At 45.5% G+C, this 16,533-nt stretch overlaps 1 protein-coding gene across 1 annotated transcript in view; it reads left to right on the top strand.

Annotated features, from left to right (window-relative positions):
• The window catches only part of sfxn2 (sideroflexin 2), a 96,153-nt gene that overhangs the window by 54,045 nt on the left and 25,575 nt on the right, over positions 1-16,533 (top strand). The window contains exons 7-8 of the mRNA XM_078223163.1: positions 1,346-1,406; positions 7,749-7,815. Coding sequence (XP_078079289.1) covers positions 1,346-1,406; positions 7,749-7,815 — 128 coding nt within the window. The remainder of the gene's footprint in view (positions 1-1,345; positions 1,407-7,748; positions 7,816-16,533) is intronic.

Genomic DNA, 16,533 nt, shown 5'->3' with positions numbered 1-16,533 from the left:
CCCTTTAGCATCAGGGGGATTAGAAGGGTAAATACGTGACATGATGGGAATAGGGCCTGGATAGAATTGTTGTCGGTGCAGTCTCGATGGGCCGAACGGCTTCCTTCTGCACTGTAGGGATTCTATGTGAAGCATTGAGGGAGGAAGAAGAATGTGTGGTCTGACCTTTGGACCTTCAGAGGAATGAGGGAGGAAAATTTAAATGATCATTGACCAATGTAAAACCAATGACGTGGCAAGTTGTAATGAAGGAGATTGGAGGGTAGAGGTGAGATTATAGAATTGCACATCCATTCCAGATATCTGTGCGGAATATGCTCTCCCAATAGCTTAACAAGTTTATCTAGTGAGTTGTTAAGTGGCACAAAGCAAGGAAAGATCCAAGTTCAGGTCCTGGTCTGTTCTGATCTCAACTGGGCTGATAGGAACAGTACAATCAGCCTTAACAGTCCTTGACGAGGAAAGAGAAAGTTCTGTTCCTACCATCCTTGCATTAGGATGTTTGCTGAAGAGAAGATATCTCTTCTGTGATGGACAAAAACCATTGGACTCTGGTCCAATGCCTCACGTGGTTGAACTGATCAATATTCACTTGGACAATGATACCAGAGTATAATTGACAAGAAGTCAACACTTTTAGCAGAGGGCAGAACGCTTGTGAGGGAAGGGGGCAAATAATTTAATAGCGGGGACAGAAAATATGGCGGGGGGGGAGCATGGAAGGAATTGAGATTATTAAAAAATTCATTTATACAGTGAGTAATATAGAAAAAACACCCATGCTTCTTAACAGTGGCATAAAGAATGAGTTGGTATCAAGGAGGGCTTTATAGGCTGACATGCAAAAGCATTTTAGACAGGAAGTCCAGAGTGTGGGATCTAGGTTGCTGAAGGCACCGCCATTAATGGTGGGATGAAGGGAGGCCAGAGGATCAGCTGGGGTCTAAATTCTATTTTGGCTACTATGATTGTTACCAAATGTCTGATCCCTTCTAGACAGGTATGTGTGTGTGCAGATATCAGCTCAGCTATCCACAGTGAGACAGTCTGCTGACACTGAACACCCCATCCTTTACATAAAGCATGACTCCTTGCACAAGGAATAGCACTCGTCAGACCGCTCTGTGACATGGGCCAATGCCCTCGGGGAAGAAGCAATGGAAAGCTGAGAGTCACTGTTTGAATAACAGTATCAGTTTGCAGCCAGTGGGAAGATTATTTACTGCTTTGCCAACCAGCAGAGGTCAGAGTAGGACTGGTACAAAAACACTTAACACCCACAAAAACACTTGCCACAGCAGCTGCTATTTCCATCCTTTAGAATAATTCTACCTTTCTATTTTAGAGAAATATTAAGTGGAATCACTGTGACAAATGAAAATGAGAATAACCTGGGAAAATCCAGGGTAAGTGTACACTTTCATAAAAGGAACTAAAATGAACAGAATCTTTTACTGGGGTCTGACATATCAATTAATTTGGTGGGAGGGATGTTAGAAATGTTATTTGAATATTGTGCCATGCTTATTAAAATTAACATTATTTAAGTTATACCAGAGCATAATTTATTCGTGGGACATGGGCATCACTGGCTGGCCAGCATTTATTGCCAATCCCTAATGTGAGACTTGCATTTCTGTAGCATCTCATTGTGACTTGAAGTTTATTACGTATAAGGAGTTGCAGTGGCTTATTTCATATGCAAACTCAGGAGCCATTTTGCACACAGCAAGGTCAATGAAAATGAAATTAACGAGTTGTTACTCTGGTTTCACTGTGGGTTGACAAGAGGAATGTTGCGGCCAGGCACCTCCCTTTCTGTTAAATAGTACCACGGAATTTTTAAAATCCACCTGAATAGTTTTATTGAAATGTAGCATTGTGTTGGGCGAGTCAACCTAGATGTTGCGTTCAATTGTTGGAATGTGACATGAACCCACAAACCTCCTGCTTGGAGACACAGGTACTACCAACTACCAGAAAACATTCCAAGTAACACCGCCCATCAGTTTTGACCTTCGTGGCTTACAGGCTCTCAAGCATGAAATGCTCCATCTTTAATAACCCTTTCTTCGCCAAACACTGAATACATTTCTCAGCTAAATTAACGCAGTGATGGAATTAACCTTTTGTAAGGCTTTCCAATGACCTGGTGGACAATGGCACTGTGATATGGACCATAGGTTTGAGCTGTCGTCTGTACTGAGCTAGTAGTTTTTTTAAAGTTTATTTATTAGTGTCACAAGTAGGCTTGCATTAACACTGCAATTAAGTTACTGTGAAAATCCCCCAGTTGCTACACTCTGGCATCTGTCCAGGTACACTGAGGGAGAATTTATCATGGCTAATGCACCTAACCAGCAAGTCTTATGGACTGTGGGAGGAAACTGGAGCACCCGGAGGAAACCCACAGACATGGGGAGAACGTGCAGACTCTGCACAGACAGTGACCCAAGCAGGGAATCGAATCTGGGTCCCTGGCGCTGTGAGGCAGCAGTGCTAACCACTGTGCTGCCCAATTAGCCCATAGTACATGGGGGTCACACTCAACTGTGCTGCTCCCTAAGATCAAATAACCTGCAGCCACAATTAGCTAGATTTGCAGAGGGAGATGGGCAATGGAACCGTGACCACTTGTGAAACTGAATCCCAGCAGGAGGCTTCAGTGGAGAATTCTGACTTTGGAGAGAATAAAGGATTAAGGGTAGATTTTGACTTTGTGTGAAACGGATGATATTGAATAAGCGGCCTGTTCTACACCCTCCTGATTGATTTCAATAGAAATAAAAATTGGATGAGATGTGTAACGGGCTGCCGACTCACTAGTGCATGATCCACACTATCACAGAAATTCAAGATCTACTGCTTAATACTTCTACAGGTCATTACATCTGAGTCCTGGACATAGAAATGTCTTGGTTTTAGAGTCAGCCACCTTGGGAATAATTCAACACTGTTCAGATCTTTGATTTACTCTGAAATTCGTTGCTTCAATGTGTCAAAGCAAGCAATGAAGTATGTTATGCCCTTGCCTTGGGGAATTAGCTTGGCAAAAGAGAACCGCAAAGTCTAAAGAAGCACAGCAATATTCTGCAATACCTCAACTAACTAATCCAACCAGAGGCCCCAAAACATAAAGAGATCTTGCTTATTTGCAACCGACTCCACCCCTCCCTAGGGTACAAAGAAAGAAGCAATGGCTTGCTAGATGGAGAGCCAGCGGGAGCCCCACATCACTACCTTTTGGGGAAGACTGTTGCATTAAGTACCAATCAAGAAGTTCTGCCCATCCAGGGTCATCAGCCAATCAGAGGTCAACTGCTCTATTGATCAGTAGCGCCACCAGGGAGGCTGTGGCTGCTGCTGGTACAACACCCACCTGAGGCTTAGTATCGTCACTCGATCCCAGGTCAGAGATGAATGGTGACGGGAGGGGGATCACGGTGGTCAAGCAGCAAAGGCCAACTCTCAGCAGGCCTGCCCCTCCCCAATGTCAATTCCTCAATCAGGCACAGAATGCCTTTAAACAGGGATCCCATCCCAGGAGCCCACAAGCAATCCCAAACGGGTTTGCGGGATGAGACCCCTTAAGTGGGCATTAATTCCCCACTTAAGGGCCTCAGTTGGTTGGAGGGTAAGAAGGCGTATCCTCCAGCATTTTAAATGGGGTGGGGGTGGGGAGGTAGAGGGGTACCCACCTACCACCCTTCCTTCTGATTAAATGCCCCATACCACCAAACATGGCATGGGGGAGGGCAATAGATTCTGTCCAATATGTGGGTGGACAGTCATGTCAGTAAAAAACAAACCTGTTATTATTTGGAACAGCCACTAGAAGGTGCAGCTGATTATCCTCCGATAAGTGAAGGCTGGGAGCAGATTCCCTTTCAGAAAAATCTGATAATAAATATAAATTCCCAGATTCACTGGGATACTGGGATTCCATTGAACTGAGGAAGTGGTAAAGGACAAAATGCTACCTGAGCTGCTGTGTATTTCCAGCATTTTCTGTTTATAGTGCAGTTTTAGCGACAGTTTAATATGACTTGATATTGGTTTACTATTGCAATAAGTAACTGTTCATTTGAACATGGTTGGCAAAACGCAAAAGCCATTCCGGGTTTAACCTACACTTTGCCAGTTATACGTTCACGCTTGATGGCTCTTTTTGGCTGCTTTGACTGCTAATGGGGCCTTGGGAAGATTCCATCGTTATTGTAACTTTTTTTGCCTTAGTCTTTTTCGCCTTAGCCATACTCACCCCAAGACCCTGCAACGTCAACGGAACTTTGCATGGTCCACAAGAACAAAATCATCGAATAGAAGCGTAGGGCAAAATCCTAGATTGGTGCACACAAGGATGCCATTCAGCCCATCATGTCCGTGCTGGCACTCTGCAAGAGCAATTCACTTAGTCCCGTTTCTCTGTAATTTCTCTGCAGTTCTGCAAAATATTTCTCTTCAGATAGTTATCCAATTCTCTTTGAAGACCTCAATTGAATTGGCCTCCATAACACTCTCTTAGGCAGTGTATTCATAGAATTGTAGATACCCCTACAGTGCAGAAAAAGACCATTCAGCCCATCGAGCCTGCATCGACAACAATCCCACCCAGCCCCTATCCCTGTAACCCCACATATTTACCCTGTTAATTCCCCCTAACCTACACATCTTGGGACACTAAGGGGCAATTTAAGCATGGTCAACCAACTTAACCTGCACATCTTTGGAATGTGGGAAGAAACTGGAGCACCCGGAGGAAACCCATGCAGACCCGGGGAGAATGTGCAAACCCCACACAGACAGTGACCCAAGCCGGGAATTGAATCCGGGTCCCTGGCGCTGTGAGGCAGCAATGCTAACCACTGTGCCACTGTGCTGCCCCGTATTCTAAATCCTAACCACACACTGCATGAAAAAGGTTTTTTCCTCATGTCGCCTTTGCTGCCTTAGCCAATCACATTAGCTCAGTGTCCTCTGGGTCTCGCTCCTTCCACTAATGCAAACAATTTCTCCCTAACTATTCTGTCCAGACCCCTTATGATCTTGAACCTTCCATCGTCTCTCTTCTTAACCTTCTCTTTGCCAAGAGCAGCCCCATCTCCTCCAATCTATCCACCTAACTGAAGGTCCTCCTCCCTGGAACCAATCTCATGAATCTTTTGTGCACTTTCTCTAAAGCCTTCACATCCTTCCTCGGGTGTGGTATCCAGTTTGTACGCAATACTCCAGTTGAGGCTGAATCAGTGTTTTCTAAAGATTCATGATAATATCCTTGCTTTTGTGCTCTGTCTTTGCTTCCCTTTCCTGAAGGTAAGTACACAGGTGCAAGAGGCAGCAAAAAGGCAAATGTTATGTAGGCCTTCATAGAGAGAGGATTCAAGTAGAGGAATCTTGCTGCAATTGTACAGGGCCTTAGTTAGGCTACACTTGGAATATTGTGTGCAGTTTTGGTCTCCTTTACTGAGGAAGGATATTCTTGGTCGAGCGGGAGTGCAGCGAAGGTTTACCAGACTGATTCCTGGGATGATGGGACTGACGCATGAGGAACGATTGAGTCGGTTAGGATTGTATTCGCTGGAGTTCAGAAGAATGAGGGGGGTCTCATAGAAACCTATAAAATTCTAACAGGACTAGACAGGGGAAATGCAAGAAGGATGTTCTGGATGGTTGGGGTGTCCAGAATCAGGGGTCACAGTCTGAGGATACAGGGTAGACTGTTTAGGACAGAGATGAGGAGAAATTTCTTCACCCAGAGAGTGGTCACCCTGTGGGATGTCGCTACCACAGAAAGTAGTTGAGGCCAAAACATTGAATGTTTTCAAAAAGCAGTTAGATATAGCACTTGAGGCAAAGGGGACCATAGAATCCCTACAGTGCAGAAGGGTGGCATTCAGCCCATTGAGTCTGCACCGACCACAATCCCACCCAAGCCCTATCCCCGTAGCCCCACATATTTACCTGGCTAATCCCTCTGACACTAAGGGGCAATTTAGTATGGCCAATCAACTTAACCCACACATCTTTGGAGTGTGGGAGTAAACCAGAGCACCCGGACGAAATCCACGCAGACACTGGGAGAATGTGCAAACTCCACACAGACTGATCTATGGAACGCTGATTCTGGATTGTGTTATACACTCGGTAATGGCGGCTCGGTGGTTAGCACTGCTGTTTCACTGCACCAGGGACCCGGGTTTGATTCTCGGCTTGGGTCACTGTCCGTGTGGAGTTTGCATATTCTCTTTGTGTTTGCGTGGGTTTCCTCCCACAGTCCAAAGATGTGCGGGTTAGGTTGATTGGCTATGCTAAATTGTTCCTTAGTGTCAGGGGGACTAGGTAGGATAAATGCATAGAGTTATAGGGATAGTGCCTGGGTTGGATTGTGGTCGGTGCAGACTCGATAGGCCAAATGGCCTCCTTCTGCACTGTAGGATTCTATGATTCTAATGTTAAAAAGAATAAAGTCTACTATATGTGCTTTAATCGCAGCACGGTAAACACAACTGATCAAAGGATATGGGAGAAGGAGGGATCAGGCTATTGAGTTGGATGATCAGCCATGATCATAATGAATGGCGAAGCAGACTCGAAGGGTTGAATGGCCTCCTCCTGCGTCTATTTTCTATGTTTCTGTAAAGCTCTGCTATATTAACCACTTTTTCAACTTGCCCTGCCGCCTGCAATGATTTGTATACATACACCCAAAGTCCCTTGCTCCCTTTGGAATTGTATCCTTTATTTTATGTTAGATCTCCTTGTTCTTCCTATCAAAATGAATCATTTTACACTTCTGTGATGAGTTAGATGATCACAACAATGGATGGCAGTTGGGTTGCGATAGTGGTGCAGGGCACCTATTGACATGCTGGAGAAGAAAGATCAGCATGGTATTCCACTCCTGACCACTGAGCAGCATGAGGTGGGTCACACTGTGATGTGCCCATGGTTTACCAACTGGAGTATGAAGAATGGCCACCTGGGTAGCGGTTGTCTCATAGAATCAGAAGCCTAGCCCAGCTTCAACCTGCATCTTCAGGAGAAGAAGGCAGCCATTGAGTGGAGTTTTTTCTTTTAAGCGTAGTATTTGTATGAGAGAGCAGGATGCCCACTTGCCCATCTCTTCGCCGCCTCCACATCTTGAATACAGATGTTGCACTTGGTGAGAAGGTGGAAAATAGAGTTCAGGCTGATTCTGCTTTCCTCCGTCTCAAACCCAGTGTGGGAGAGGGTGGAGAGTGAGCCGGGGAAACTGAGGTTAGTTCTTGTGCTAATATTTTAACTTGCTTAAGCTTAACAAACTTGGTACAAACCAGGGATCAAACCGGAATCCTTTCTAATCTTTGCAGCTCACTTTGATGCTGGACACAACCGAGCTTCTGTTAACAGAACCGTGTTATGGTTAAAGCACATATAGAAGACTTGATCCTTTTTAACATTACTGAGTGTACAACAGAATCAGTGTTCCATTTTGTTAACATTCATCCAAAGTCTGGCTGTGTATATACTGCTTCCTTCCATTAAGAGCAAACAAATACTAAAGTGCGGAGATGGAGGTTCAGATCAGATTTCACCGGTGTCTTAAGGCACCCATTATTTGTCAAGAGTTAAAAATGTAACATGTTTGTCCGTCACGGAATAAGCTTTATGCATGTGTTTGCGTATGATCCTTGTAGAGATTACGAGCTAGGTGAAAATCCTGTCATATGATTTTCTTTTTCCCTTTCTAATGCGTGTTTGTGTTTTAGATTGCTGCTGTAATGGGTATCACACAAGTGGTGGTTTCTAGAGTTACCATGGCCGCTCCAGGAATGAGTAAGTATCTAAATAAACACCATTTCAATCTGTAGATGGCGCCGGTCCATCTTTGGTTAGACAGGAGATAGTCTTCAGATGAGGTAATGGATTAAGGTGGTAGACTATATAGTTGTTCAGATAAAACTGTTCTGCAGTCTGGCGGTTCACTGTTACTTAGGCACTTTATTCAATTCTCATTGCTTAACTTTCTCAGCTTTAAGCTCATATCCTTCTAGTTTATTTTTCTAAAATTGGAATATGTCCACTAGTTACTTGGGGTGGCATGGTGGCACAGTGATTAGCACTGCTGCCTCACAGTGCCAGGAACCCGGGTTCGATTCCCGGCTTGGGTGACTGTGCAAACTCCACACAGACATTCTCCCCGTGTCTGCGTGGGTTTCCTTCGGGTGCTCTGGTTTCCTCCCACAGTCCAAAGATGTGCGGGTTAAGTGGATTGGCCAGGTTAAATTGACCCTAGTGTCAGGGAGACTAGCTAGGGTAAATGCATGGGGTTATGGGTGGGATTATGGATCTGGGTGGGATTATGGTCAGTGCAGACTCGATGGGCCGAATGGCCTCTTTCTGCACTGTAGGGATTCTGTGATTCAACCTGTTTAGTATTCAATGTGACTATTTGGTAAATATTAACTATTATGAACCCTTAGATTATATCAGGTCATAGTGACCCATAACTTAGCTTACCTCACCAATTTCTTTCATGATACTGGAGTCACATCTATATATTCTTTATTATCTTTCCAGTTAGATCCATTAGTCTTAGGTGTTCAAAACATGTTTATTCACATTACTAACTTAAAAGTACTTCCAAGTTATTTACTTGCTAGTTGTTGTTGTCATCTTGTTACCGTTTACCCCCGCTCCCACCACCACCCCCCCGCCCCCCCACCCCACATCTCTTTTCTCACCCATCTTTTCTTCCCTAGTGTTGTCTTCCCTGGCTACCTGTCACCCTCCAGTACCTTGTGTGAACTTCCTCAGTGTTTAAAGGGATTTATCGTACTAGCAATCCAAAGGACATGAGTGAAAATCCTGCTGAGGACTCTGATCACTGACCATGAAAGCTACTGGATTAGTGTAAAATACTCAATTGGTTCCTGGGAATGGGAAGCTGCCACTACTGAATCTGGTCTAAACGTGTCTCCAGCCTACAATTTGGTTGACTCTTAATGGCCTTGATACGGCCCAGTATGCCATTCCGATTGGGCAATCTTAGCAGGGCAAGAAATGCAGCTTTGGCTGCCTGCTCTATCCTTACTGCGTACCAATGTATAGTACTACTTCCAGCAAGAGTACCTGGATCATGAACAGAAGAAAGAACTCTACCTAGTTACCTAGCTGAAATAAATTAGCCACCACCTGCAAGTTCTCCTCCAAGACCCAATCCATCCTGACTTGGAATTATTGCCATTCCTTCACTGTTGTTGGGTCAAAATCCTGGAACTCCCTCCCTAACAGCACTGTGGGTGCACCTACACCAGATGGGCTGCAGCAGTTCAAGAAGGCAGCTCACCACCACCTTCTTGAGCGCAATTAAGGACAGGCAATAGATGCTGGCCTTACCATCAATGTTCATATCATAGAATCCCTACAGTGCAGAAGGAGACCATTCGGCCCATCAAGTCTGCACCGACAACAATCCCACCTAGACCCTATCCCCTAACCCCACATATTTATAAGAACATAAGAAATAGGAGCAGGAGTAGGCCATCTAGCCCCTCGAGCCTGCCCCGCCATTCAATAAGATCATGGCTGATCTGACGTGGATCAGTACCACTTACCCGCCGGATCCCCATAACCCTTAATTCCCTTACCGATCAGGAATCCATCCATCCGCGCTTTAAACATATTCAGCGAGGTAGCCTCCACCACCTCAGTGGGCAGAGAATTCCAGAGATTCACCACCCTCTGGGAGAAGAAGTTCCTCCTCAACTCTGTCTTAAACCGACCCCCCTTTATTTTGAGGCTGTGTCCTCTAGTTTTAACTTCCTTACTAAGTGGAAAGAATCTCTCCGCCTCCACCCTATCCAGCCCCCGCATTATCTCATAAGTCTCCATAAGATCCCCCCTCATCCTTCTAAACTCCAACGAGTACAAACCCAATCTCCTCAGCCTCTCCTCATAATCCAAACCCCTCATCTCCGGTATCAACCTGGTGAACCTTCTCTGCACTCCCTCCAATGCCAATATATCCTTCCTCATATAAGGGGACCAATACTGCACACAGTATTCCAGTTGCGGCCTCACCAATGCCCTGTACAGGTGCATCAAGACATCCCTGCTTTTATATTCTATCCCCCTCGCGATATAGGCCAACATCCCATTTGCCTTCTTGATCACCTGTTGTACCTGCAGACTGGGCTTTTGCGTCTCATGCACAAGGACCCCCAGGTCCCTTTGCACGGTAGCATGTTTTAATTTGTTTCCATTGAGATAGTAATCCCATTTGTTATTATTTCCTCCAAAGTGTATAACCTCGCATTTATCAACGTTATACTCCATTTGCCATATCCTCGCCCACTCACTCAGCCTGTCCAAATCTCTCTGCAGATCTTCTCCGTCCTCCTCACTTTTCCACTTATCTTTGTGTCGTCTGCAAACTTCGTTACCCTACACTCCGTCCCCTCCTCCAGATCATCTATATAAATGGTAAATAGTTACGGCCCGAGTACCGACCCCTGCGGCACGCCACTAGTTACCTTCCTCCAACCGGAAAAACACCCATTTATTCCAACTCTTTGCTTCCTGTCGGATAGCCAGTCCCCAATCCACTTTAACACACTACCCCCAACTCCGTGTGCCCTAATCTTCTTCAGCAGCCTTTTATGGGGCACCTTATCAAACGCTTTATGGGGCACCTTATCAAATTTATACTACTAATCCCTCTAACCTCTGCATTCTGGGATACTAGGGGGCAATTTAGCTTGGGCAATCCATCTAACCAGCATGTCTTTTGGACTGTGGGAGGAAACCGGAGCACCCGGAGGAAATCCACGCAGACACAGGGAGAACGTGCAAATTCTATCCTAGGAAAAAAAACTTGTCTCCAAAATGAGGCAGTTTATCCAATCCTCATTTTGGAGACAAGTTTTTTTACTCCTAGGCATAGAACCTTTGCACGTTCTCCCTGAGATGCAGAAGGAACTGGCCTGGCTGCTCTGGTATTTGCTACGAGGAATTCTTGTACACTCCAAAGATGTGCAGGTTAGGTTGATTGGCCATGCTAAATTGCCCCTTAGTGTCAGGGGGATTAGCAGGGTAAATACTTGGGGTTACGGGGATAGGGCCTGGGCGGGATTGTTGTCGGTGCAGGCTTGATGGGCTGAATGGCCTCCTACACTGCAGGGATTCTATGAACTTGTTAGGATTTTTGATGAGCACGAAGCAGGATGGGGACAGAAGTTTCAGCCCAAAGTGATCTCAACTTCAGTCTTTACTAGGAAACCTTTTTTTTTACATTTCCTCTGCATAGCTGGAGGCTCCAACTGATTGGTTTGTTTACAAAGCAGGTGAATCTGGCTTGTGGCCCAGACATTCCTGCTAACATGGCCGCGTGTCCTCCCCACAGAGGTTACAAACCTTTTGGAGTGTCTTTGGTTTCACTATTCACGGCAGGAACGAATGCTGGTCAGTCAGTATGTACAGATCCTGAATCTATGGAACAAAAAGAATGATTTAGAAAAATCGAATTGCATTTGTATCCCCTCCGTGTTACAGGCTCTGGTGAAGGAAATAGAGGTTACTTTGCCTGACTTGCACAGGGGATCGTTCTGTAGGTGACCCAGCTGATAAAAGATCAGAGCTTGTGTCTCATTCGCATGCTACAATTGCTCAGTCGGCATCTCTTACAGAGGATGAGATCAAAAAACTGAAATTGGATCTCTCTTTAGTATGAATGTAATAGGTAGGTTTTCTTCCAGTTATCAGACCGATTAGCAATTTACACCAATCCGACTGATGTTACCATGGCACAGAATGTTCCTCTGGGGAGAATGAGGGTTTTTTTTTGGCAAACTGACTGAAGCAAAGTGTTCAGTCTGCAGGGAGAGAGGCCGATGTTTTTCAAAGTGCCTTGTTCAAACAAGTCACAGATCAAGCCGCACCCAGGTGTTACTGATCACGCTGGCTCTTGGCAGGCTGGATCTATGACTGTTGCTACGCAGATACCAGTTTTGCCTCCAGAAATAACTATTCAGTCACTCCAGAGTTCACTGCGTTTAATGCATTGGTAGAAAATATTTTCTCAGGAGTTGGCTTTCCCGTTAGGTGCTGCAGCATGACAGGAAAGTGCTGTTGATATGTCCACATATCAGGTTATCTGTGCTTCCTTTCATCCTGTTTCGTTTGGAGTGGAATGGTCAAACTTGACCTCACTGAGAGCTTTTGAGTCCTGAAGGCTAGTTTAGGAGTGCTGTAAAGAGGCAAGGTATATAGGTCAGTGAATAGACTATTTGTTATTTTACCTGCTGCTTCTAGCATGAGTTCACTGTATTCATAGGATCCATCTGACGAAGGGGCAGTGCTCCGAAAGCTTATGGTATTTGCTACCAAATAAACCTGTTGGACTTTAACCTGGTGTTGTGAGACTTCTTACTGTTCATAGGATCCCTACAGTGCAGAAGGAGACCATTCGGCCCATCGAGTCTGCACCGATCACAATCCCACCCAGGCCCTATCCCCGTAACCCCACATATTTACCCTGCTAATCCCCCTGACACTAGGATCAATTTAGCATGGCCAATCAACCTAACCCGCACATCTTTGGACTGTGGGAGGAAACCGGAGCACTCGGAGGAAACCCACGCAGACAATGAGAGAACGTGCAATCTTCACACAGACATTGACCCGAGGCCGAAATTGAACCCGGGTCCCTGACACTGAAGTAGCAGTGCTAACCACTGTGGGCACTGGGTTTCTCAATGAGTCATTGCCCAGTCTCTACACCCAAGACAGATTCTGCACAGAGTTAATACAGAGGGGTGGTTAGATACAGGAATCCCTCTGGAGTTGGTCATTGAAGTTGCTCAGGCTGAGTGGACCTCCCTCTGCCTGGGAGGGTGATTTAGGAAGTCTCCCTGTCACCTTATTAAGGCTGAATCTGGACACTTCAGAATTGGCTTGCTGAAAACCAATATGCCTTGTGTCATAAAAGCAAAATATTGCGGAATCTGAAACAAAAACAGAAATGCTGGAAAATCTCAGCAGGTCTGACAGTGTCTTTGGAGAGAGAATAGAGCCAATGTTTCGAGTTTGAATGTCCCTTAGAATTTCCTTATGTCGTCATCATCATCATCTTCAATCCCCCATTTTGTTCCCTCTTCCCTCCTTTCCCAATGTAGCACTTCTCTAATAGCACCGCTCTTTCCTTTTTTCAGATCCCCCCCCCCCCACACACACACTGTGACGTTAATCCGCTAATGCTGCAGGTCCCCAGCTGAAACCACCCCGCACCGCCCCCTTCCACCCCTACCCCCCAACCAGACATCCACAATCCCTGTCCCAATCCTTCCTGTACTCTATTACAACGTTAGCCCCAGTTCATTGGCCAACATGAGGTTTACTCACTCAGTGTAAAGCTGGCAGAAACAACGGTAAAGAAAATGTAAGTGAGAGAGTTGAGAGCTAATTGTGCAGTTGCGAATGGGAGCAAAGGAGGATGTGAATGCTTAAACAGTTGAGCAGTACTGCTCCCTGACACAAGAAATAGCAGTAGGAACCCTCAAGCCTGTTCTGCCATTCACTAAAATCATCTCTTAAAATTGAAGGATTAAAACAAAATGGAACAATCTTATCCTAATGAGAGCTGCAGTCTGTTTTTCTTTCATTGAGAATAACAGATGGTTAGGAATGCCATCGCTAGGGTGTAACCTGCTGAAGGGGTTCAGATGACATCATAAACCATAAAAGCCCATCTCCAGAGCTTTGTAAATGTTGTCTGAACCCTTGAGGCAATCCATTCTCCTCTGTGCGTTCTGTTTTGATGCATGAAATTTTAAAAAAAACATTATTTGAGAGTTCTTAGTCATTTCTCACTCCACGATGTTATTGTTGCTGCCAGTGTCGCTGTGAAGCTTTATCTATGTAGGTTTTTCCACACAGCTCAATATCTTGGCTGATGAATTCTGCTGAAAACTGGTGCTCCCTTCCACTGGACATGAATAATGACTTTTGTAATTAGTTTAATTTAAAAGTTGTTTCAGTGAAATAGAGACCCTGCCCTCTGGCCTGTACTGAACCATCTGCTCCTTCCCGTGTTACATTGAGCCTTTACAATGGATCTCAGTGCCCCTGGTTAGAGTTGGTGAGAATGGGGCGACGGTGTAAAATGCGGTCAGCATTCATAAGACCATAAGACAAAGGAGCAGAATTAGGCCACTCGGCCCATTGAATCTGTTCCACCATTCAATCATGGCTGATATTTTTCTTATCCCCATTCTCCTGACTTTTCCCCACAATCCCGATCCCCTTATTAATCAAGAACCTATCTATCTCTGTCTTAAAGACACCCAATGACCTGGCCTGCACAGCCCTCTGAGGCAATGAGTTCCACAGATTCACCCTTCTCTGGCTGAAGAAATTCCTCCTCATCTCAGTTTTAAAGGATCGTCCCTTTAGCCTGAGGTTGTGCCCTCTGGTTCGAGTTTTTCCTACCAGTGGAAACATCCTCTCCACGTCCACTCTATCCAGGCCTCGCAGTATCCTGTAAGTTTCAATAAGATCCCCACCCCCCCCTCATCCTTCTCAACTCCAACGAGTACAGACCCAGAGCCCTCGTTCTTATTAATTTCTCCTCGCTTCTCTTTATTATCTAGCGGTTCCTGTGAGGAAGGGCATATGGATGACAAAATAATTAGATTGTGAAGCTCTTCAAGTCTAGTTGTAGCCCTCGCTGAGCATGAACCAGATTGTCGGGTGCGGGAACTGGGAGAATTCCAAAAGAGTTTCTTGCTGGAGTTAACCGTGCTATGTGTCCCCCTCCTCCCCTCCCCCCCGCCCCATGAATCTCTGGCCCTAGCACAATTTGCGATGAGAGCGTGGGGCTGGAGAATCGCAGCCAGTATAATCAAGCAGAGACAGCATAGCTTTGTAAAGGGAAGATCATGCCTGAAACTTTATTTGAATTCTTTCAGGTGGCAGATTGAATATAATGTAGGAAAATGTGAAATCACAGAAACCCTACAGTGCAGAAAGAGGCCATTTGGCCCATCGAGTCTGCACCGACCACAATCCCACCCAGGCCCTTCCCCCATATCCCTACATATTTACCCGCTAATCCCTCTAACCTACACATCTCAGGACACTAAGGGGCAATTTTAGTTTGGCCAATCAACCTAACCCGCACATCTTTGGACTGTGGGAGGAAACTGGAGCACCCGGAGGAAACCCACGCAGACACGAGGAGAATGTGCAAACTCCACACAGACAGTGACCCAAGCCGGGAATCGAACCCAGGTCCCTGGAGCTGTGAAGCAGCAGTGCTAACCACTGTGCTACCGTGCCGCGAAGTTATGCACTTTGGTAGGAAGAATAAAGGAGCTGAATATTATTTAAATGGAAAAGACTGCAGAAAGCTGCAGCACAGGGGGATTTTGGGGTCCTCTTATATAACCCACAAAAACCTAGCATGCAAAGTCAACAGGTAATTGGAAAGGCAAATGGAATGTCGGCCTTTATTTCAAAGGGAATGGAGTTTAAAATAGGGATCTCTTGTTCAAACTATACTAAGTGTGAGTTGGACCACATCTGGAATATTGTGAACAGTTTTGGATCCTTATCTAATGAAAGATATACTGGCATTGGAGGCAGTCCAGAGAAGGTTCACGAGGTTGATCCTGGGTATGAGGGATTTTCTTATGAGGAGTGGTTTAGTAGGTTGGGCCTATAGTCATTGGAGTTTGGAAGAATGAGAGGTGACCTTATTGAGCCATATAGGATTCTCAGGGGACTTGACAGGGTAGATGCTGAGAGGTTGTTTCCCCTCCTGGGAGAGTCCAGAACCAGAAGGTATAATCTCAAAGGGGTTGCCCATTTAAGACAGAGATGGGGAGAAATTTCTTCGCTCAAAGGGTAGTGAATCTGTAGACTTCTTTATCGCAGAGGGCTGGAGAGGCTGGGTCATTCAGGTCAGGGCTGAGATAAACAGATTTTTACATCAGTAAGGGAATCAAGTTTAAAGTTTATTTATTAGTGTCACAAGTAGGCTTACATTAACACTACAATGAAGTTACTGTGAAAATCCCCTAGTCGCCACACTCCAGTGCCTGTTCGGGTACACTGAGGAAGAATTTAGCACGGCCAATCCACCTAACCAGCACGTCTTTCGGACTGTGGGAGGAAACCGGAGCACCCGGAGGAAACCCACACAGACACGGGGAGAACGTGCAGACTCCACACAGACAGTAACCCAAGCCGGGAATCGAACCCGGGTCCCTGGCTCTGTGAGGCAGCAGTGCTAGGCGCTGTGAGGCAGCAGTGCTAACCACTGTGCCACCTCCATATAGAGACCAGAACTGTGCGCAGTACTCCATTGTGGTCTGGCCAAGGTTTAATGGCATTTTAACATAACTCTCTCTGCTTTTTAACTCTATCCATTTAAATGATTGCCCAACTTGTGCAGCAGGTTATCAGGCAGCTATACTAACTTTATGCCTATTTCCTGATTAACAGATCAGGCCAATTCCAGTGTTGGCGACAGGAGAATGACCTTTTGAAACAGGA

This window comes from Mustelus asterias, chromosome 11, assembly GCF_964213995.1.
Source record: "Mustelus asterias chromosome 11, sMusAst1.hap1.1, whole genome shotgun sequence".
NCBI classification, from domain to species: domain Eukaryota; kingdom Metazoa; phylum Chordata; class Chondrichthyes; order Carcharhiniformes; family Triakidae; genus Mustelus; species Mustelus asterias.
The sequence above is the reverse complement of the archived record's forward strand: the minus strand, read 5'-3'. Positions and strand labels throughout refer to the sequence as shown.